The 7,087-nt window shown below is 39.1% G+C and overlaps 1 protein-coding gene across 1 annotated transcript in view; it reads right to left on the minus strand.

Annotated features, from left to right (window-relative positions):
* Nucleotides 1-7,087, minus strand: part of NME8 (NME/NM23 family member 8) — a 74,665-nt gene that overhangs the window by 47,112 nt on the left and 20,466 nt on the right. Inside the window, exons 8-9 of the mRNA XM_004385331.2 lie at nucleotides 5,203-5,295; nucleotides 3,875-4,071 (exon numbers count right to left, since the gene is read on the minus strand). Of these exons, the coding sequence (XP_004385388.1) occupies nucleotides 3,875-4,071; nucleotides 5,203-5,295 (290 nt within the window). The remainder of the gene's footprint in view (nucleotides 1-3,874; nucleotides 4,072-5,202; nucleotides 5,296-7,087) is intronic.

The following is a 7,087-nucleotide window of genomic DNA, read 5'->3' on the forward strand; positions in this document are numbered from 1 at the left end:
ATCTCTTCATTTGATGTTCTAGGGTTTCAGGATTGTTGATTCTCTGTTTGGCTTAGTTTTTCGGATCTTTGTTGTGGAGGGACGGCGTGGTGTTTCTGCCTAGAGCGCCATCTTGCCGGAAGTCCTCTCTTTTTTTTTTTTTTTATCGCAATCTGGTAATCTCTAGATTAGGTTTATGAGAGAATGAATCTCTTTATATTTAGTATATAGCCACACATTTGACTTAATTCCTTCCATATTACTTTATACACCTAATTATTTGACACTGTGGTTCCTTCTTTATTCTTTTCCTTATTTTTCTGGTCTGATCAAGTTGCTATTCCTTCCATTCCTCCCCTCCCACCCGTTAATGTGGAAGTTGCACTACACCTCTGCACTGAACTATTGTTTCTCATCTTTTACCTGCTCTCATAACCAGACACGTAGGTCCCAATTATATCTTGCATTCTGGCACGCTATTTCCCAACTTCAACACTACATTTATCCTCCCTTTCCTGTACTCGAAAAAGATTTAGAGACTTAAAAAACTTTGTTATCCCCTTTATCTCCTCTTCTTTTATAAGTCTTCATGTATCCTTCATGTTTAGGGTTTTATCCCAGGATATGCCCAAATCGGTGTTTTTTATGTCAACCCAGGCTGGACCACTATAAACTCTTTCAGTTAACAGACTCATGTCTTTTTTCTTCATTTCAGGGAAATTTTTTTTCTATTATTTGGTGAATGATAGCCTCACCACCTTCACTTTTTTTCTCTATATGGAATTTCTGTCATTAGCACATTAGGTATCCTGGATATAGTCTCTAGATTGTTCACTTCTGCTCTCGTGATTTCTCACTTTTGTTCTGTACTGATGAGCTATTTCTTGCATCTGATTTTTCACACCATTAATTCAAGTCTCAAATGACTATCAGACCCTCTAAATCTCCTCTGAATTTCTAGTTCAAATTATGATTTTTATAATTCAAATTAGAAAGCATTTTTTTTTTTTTTTTTTTGTCTGTGCTGCACTTGTATCTCAAGTATTATTATTCAGGGATTTGTCTGTCTCTATCAGTTCTCGTTTACTGGATATGTGTCCTGATTGTTGTGTAGATCTTTCTCTGGCTGCTAGGCTCCCTTAGGTAGGTAGTTGTTTTTCTTTGATGGTTCATTAGAACTTAGGTCTGGTTATTAGAGTATTACGTAGTGGAACTCCTGTAGATAGAAGGCAAACTAGCCTCTAGGCTATGGCTGTGCTGTAGAAGCCTGCAGGGTCATTCCCCTGCAGGAACAAGTGGAAAAAGCCCAGAGTGCTGGGCTTCAAGGACAGGGAATTCAGTAATCCTACTCAGCTCCATCTTGGCATTTCAGGGGTCAGGAACCTGGTGAAGTCCAATGTCAACCTTTCCCCTGGACATCACAAGTCTGTGTTAACTCTTCCCAGGGCCTGTGGTCTGTCTACAGGTTCTTGTCTCCTGGGCTCAGATCTTTCCTCCAGGCACACACCAAGCCCTCAGTGGAGAAAGTACCACAGCATTTTCTCTGTATCTTTTGTGGAGGACCTCAACAGAGGCAAGGAGAAAGTTTCCCCCAGGCCATGTGGGTTCACAAACTGCGAGCATTTGTCTCTGCAGGGATAACCAACCTGACAAAGACCTGGGGCTCTGCTGCCCTGGATAGAGCTCATGTTCATGGAACCAGTTGCTGTTGAGTCTAACACAATTCAGAGTAGAATTGTGCTCCACAGGGTTTTCAGTGTCTATGATCTTCAAGAAACAGATTGCCAGGTCCTTCTTCTGAGATGTTTCTGAGTGGGTACCATTCATCAACCTTTTGGTTAGTAGCGGGGTGCTTAACCATTTACACCACCCAGAGACTCCATCATATTTATGAAAGGGGCCACCTATTACCCCCAGTCTACTTGCTCTGCTTTTAACATCCATTTCATCTCACCCATCAAGCCCCAGAGAGGAGAGTGAAGATGCTTTGAGGTGAGGGAAGAGGGTGGCAATAAAAAGTAAAAGTAAACAAATGTGTAAATTAATCTTCAGAGTTTCTGCCCTTTAATATTTTAAGTTCTATGTCTACTTAAAGTATATCATGTAGATGTGCACGGCACCTGTTAAGCCCGTCCTCCAGAAAAAGAAATGTAAACACACCATTTCTATACTAGCACCATTCCATGCTGCCCTCTTGTGGCTATTGCTCAGGATAAACACAAGCCAAAGAAAAATGGAATCTGTAAGTTTAGGAAGAAACAGCCCTGGTGGTGCAATGAATAAAGTGCATGGCTGCTAACTGAAAGGTGGGTGGGTCAGCGGTTTAAACCCACCAGCCACTTGGCAAGATAAAGATGTAGCAGATTACAGCCTTGGAAACCCTATGGGGCAGTTTTACTCTGTCCTATAGGGTCGCTATAAGTTGGAATCGACTCAGTAGCAATGGGCTTGGTTTTTGGTTTGTAAGTTCAGGAAGAAAATACTGCAGACTTTTTCAAAACAAGGTTTAACACATCTCATTCCACCACCATGTTTCCAATTAAAACGTCTGAATTATTCATGTCATTATATGGGTATTGAAAACATGGGGACAATAGCTTCAAAACTGGACTGAGCAGAGAACTTTTACCTGAAAAACAGCACCAATGGAATGGCAACTTCTCTTTTACCATTTGCATTAATGAGTGTTTCACAGAACTCTTTTTTTTCTTTTAATGGCTCCTTAATTCTGGTATGAAATTTGATACATTTTTAAGCCCAACACGCCCACCCAAACCTTCCTCCTGTCCACTCATTGTAATTTCCCCTCAAAACCCGGAAGATAACTAGTGCTGTTTACAAAGTCCTTTGTCAGAGGTTGATTTTCTTTATGAATCCCTCCCCTGGGTGATACAAATGATTAACATGGTTGGAGGTTCGAGTCCACTCAAAGGAGACTCAAACAAACAAACAAAAAAAAAACGCCTGGCCATCTACTTCCAAAAAATCAGCCATTGAAAACCGTATGGATTACAGTTCTACTGTGACACACATGGGGTCGCCATGAGTTAGAACTGGTTTTATCCTGTTTAAAACTTGGAACTAATGTTATTCAAGGCCTTCTCACTACCTGGAAAAATATGACAGCTCCAGGAATCAGTACCTGCAGCTAGTCAAGACAAACCACTATAACTCATTAACAAGGCAACAAAGGAAGTTCTAGAGGTTCCCAACCAGAAAATGCAGTGGCAATTGGCTACCAAGCAGGAGGAGACACATACCCTGAAGTTGCAAAACTCAGTAACTCTAACTATGTTCCTACTCACCCACCATTATTACAGTCACAACTCTAACTCTTGTGTCAAATTCTTTGGATATCCTGAGTCTTCAGAGAAATAAAAGGCACAAATGGCAGTGAATAAAACCAACATTATGCGAATTACTTATGCTCATTATCAAATATAATTTAAAAAACTCACTAACAAAAACATATAACCATTTTGTTCTCAGCAATTTATAACTACTAACTGCCCGAAGTAAACCGGCAGACTATGCTTGATGTCTTCAGGGCACAAGGAAGGTGGAAGTGGGATGGGGGATATGAAAGTGGAAACCAGGTTGGGAAGATTATGAATGGTCCCAATCTACCTGTCTAGCTCTAGGCTATGATGCCAAACTGGTGTGCCTAGCTTTAGAAATACAAGCAGGGAAAATTCTTTCCTTTCTAATCCTCTTGACATAAACTTTCAGGGCAATCCCAGGCTTGTCGAATATACGATATTATTAAGTTGCCTAGAAAAAATACTTAAGACTTCATCACAAAAATACTTAGGCCTTAGATTTTAAGATATTTGGACATTACATTTCATCATTCAATAACACATTGTACATACTAAATTTCCTGGTCTTGAGCTACCTGTCTTGCTTCTTCTTTATCTCTGCAGATGTGTCCGTATCTTCAACCTCAGGGTGGTCTTCAGATGGTTCTTCAAGTTGGGTCTGTAGTTCAGATTCCTGTTCTTCAAAGTGAGCCTGTTGATTATTTCCTTGAGAGATAACTAGAATAAAGCTTATGCCAGTTGTCATAAATGAGACAAAATCTTCAAAGTCAGGCTACAAAATAAAATTATAAACTGTTTATTTACTTCAGGTTCCTCAACTGGATGAATTAAAATGGTGGCACTACCCAAGTCAAGTGAAATGTACCCCTTCATGATCACTGGGTAAGAGAATGTTATCCTTATAAACTTCCTGTTAATAAACAAATCTTTGAAGGGTAGATGTTCACAGATAGCAGGGATTGATCTTAAAGATGGTCTTAATAACATGGTTCTCAAACTTTAGCGTGTATCCAAATCATCTGGAGGGCTTATTAAAATAGACTGCTAAAGCCTAGTCCCAGACTCTGATCTGGGATTTGGAGCGGAGCTCAGGAATTCAATTTTCTAAAAAGTTTCCAGGTGATGCTGATGCTGCTGATTCAGTCCTTTCTTTTTACATGTGTGGAAGTTGGTGTCAAGAGAGACTGTTTGAGTTATGCAGCTAGTTCTAGAAAGTGCTGTCCAATAGAGCTTTCTGATACAATGGATATGTTCTTCTGTGCTGTACAACACAGTAGCCACACGCAGCTACAGAGCGCTTGAAATGTGGTTCGTGCAACTGAGACACTGAATTTTTATTTTATCTAATTTTAATTCATTTAAATTCACATAACGATATGTATCTAATGCCTACCACACTGGGCAGTGCAGTTCTAGAAGCTGTGTCTCCTGACCTCTAAGCCAGTGCACTTCCCAATACACAGCACTGCATTTTTTATATAACCCAAGTGAAGGCGAATTAAAGAAATACCTTGAGAGAAAGACCTTTAGGTAGAGACAGGGTAAAGCATTCCTTTATAGCTTATGACAAGGAAACTTCAACCCAGGGCAAGAATGTATAGGAAAGGACTGAATATTCACTTCTACAATGTTGATGCAGGGAGTCTTGGAGATCATGAAATGAGGTCTTCACACACAAAAAAACAGAATCAGACCATCCAGTTGTGCTCAGCTGCCACTATTTCTACTGGGGATTTCCCCATAGCTGCCATCACTGGCATCACCATGATACTGACACCAACAAGGACACCTGAAACTTATTTGTTTGGTCAGATTTACTGATTTTCTATAATGAGGATCTAAAGTTTATGGTAACCCATTATATTAGAAAAACAGAGGATTTTTTTTTTTTAAACTTTCTTACCTGGTCTGCCATTTGACTATAGAAGTCCCTAACATCTTCTTCAGTGAGCCTTCTCTTATCCTTGGCTTCCACGATAAATCCTGCCTTTGTAATCTTCCATTGGAGAGTAAGGTCAGATTCAGAGGTGTCGTGGGACCACATGTAAGACAAGTCAAGGACATTTATTTCCTGGGCTTAACAAACCACCCAGAGTTGAATGTGTTTTATGTAAAGACTTCAGCATGATCCATAGACTTTAAGCTGCTCAAAAATAAATAAACAAAGAAGGCCCTTTGCAGGTCCTCCAGATATTTGGGTTTTCAAGGCTTGTACCAGAGAGTTGGCATATTTCTGTTATTTAAGTGGACTTCCTCTAAATGTAAATAAACTAACTGAATCCCAAGGAAAGACACAGCATTCTGAATAGTTCCTAAAGACATAAATTTGAAAGCACTTTCTAGTCACTATTTTCAAAATTGTTTTAAATTTCTTTTAGTCCTTAATTCGTTAAACCAAAAAAAGCAAATGAAATCCATTGCCGATGAGTCAATTCCAACCCATAGCAAGCTATAGATCAGAGTAGAACTGTTGCATAGGGTTTCCAAGGAGCACCTGGTGGATTCGAACTGCCGACCTTTTGGTTAGCAGTTGTAGCTCTTAACCACTACACCACCAGAGTTTCCAATTTGTTAAAGCGATAGCATATATTCTAGAATTCGTTAAAGCTACAACACACACGTTATTAAAGCTATAGCACATATATATATGTACATCCAAATTATTAGGATAGAATTTAAGATTTAACCAAAAAAAACAAACCTGTTGCCATCGAGTCGATTCTGACTCATAGAGACCCTATAGGACAGAGTAGAACTGCCCCATAGAGTTTCCAAGAAACACCTGGTGTATTTGAACTGCCAACCTTCTGGTTAGCAACCATAGCACTTAGCCACTACACCACCTTTTGGAGTTCCTGGGTAGTACAAACGGTTAATTGCTCAGCTACTAACTGAAAGGTTGGCTGCTGGAATCCACCCAGAGGCACTTGGGCAATCTACCTCCAAAAGGTCATAGCCACTGAAAACCATATGGAGTGCAGCTCTACTCTGAAGCACATGGGGTTGCCATGAGTTGAAATCAACTCAGTGATAACTATTTTTGTTTGTTTTCTACTTATTTGAATGAAAATTTAATATAATGCCAAAAGTCCATGTGCATGCCATTCAAGAATAGTAAAATGTAAAAAATAGGAGTTTGGATGGAAATACAACAAAGCAAATGAGATACAGAACAATTAGATATAAGCGGAAACTGTGTTCAAAGCAACTCAATAATTGCATTAAATGATACCATCACAATGAGCTTAATTTGCTTTGGAAGTATCCAGCACCAGCTACATTCTGCATCTAGTATGAAAGCAAAAACTGTACTGGTTCTGTTGGCTTTGCTGGTGTTACAGACCATTAGTTACATCTGAGTGAAAGATCTCCTAACTGACGTTCCTTTTGAACAACATCTAAAAACTCAAATCATGTCTTTGTTAAGTTAGATAGTGCCTGAAAACAGAAAATAAAATCCAAACAATATTGAAACTCAGTAACCCTTCCTTTACGGTAGTTGAAAAATGCTATGTGCTCATTTTCGTTTTTATTTTTTTTTAACTTTTTTTATTGTACTTTAGATGAAGGTTTACAGAACATGTAGTTTCTCATTAAACAGTCAGTATACATATTGTTTTATGACATTGGTTAACAACCCCACGACATGTCAACACTTTCCCTTCTCAATCTTGAGGACCTTTTTTTTTGGTGAAAATATACATAGCCTAAGTTACACCATTTTGAAAGTTTCTACATGTACAATTCAGTGACATCGATTACGTTCTTCCAGTTGTGCTGCTATTCTC

The sequence above is a fragment of the Trichechus manatus genome, unplaced genomic scaffold, assembly GCF_000243295.1.
Source record: "Trichechus manatus latirostris isolate Lorelei unplaced genomic scaffold, TriManLat1.0 scaffold00137, whole genome shotgun sequence".
Classification (NCBI taxonomy): Eukaryota; Metazoa; Chordata; class Mammalia; order Sirenia; family Trichechidae; genus Trichechus; species Trichechus manatus.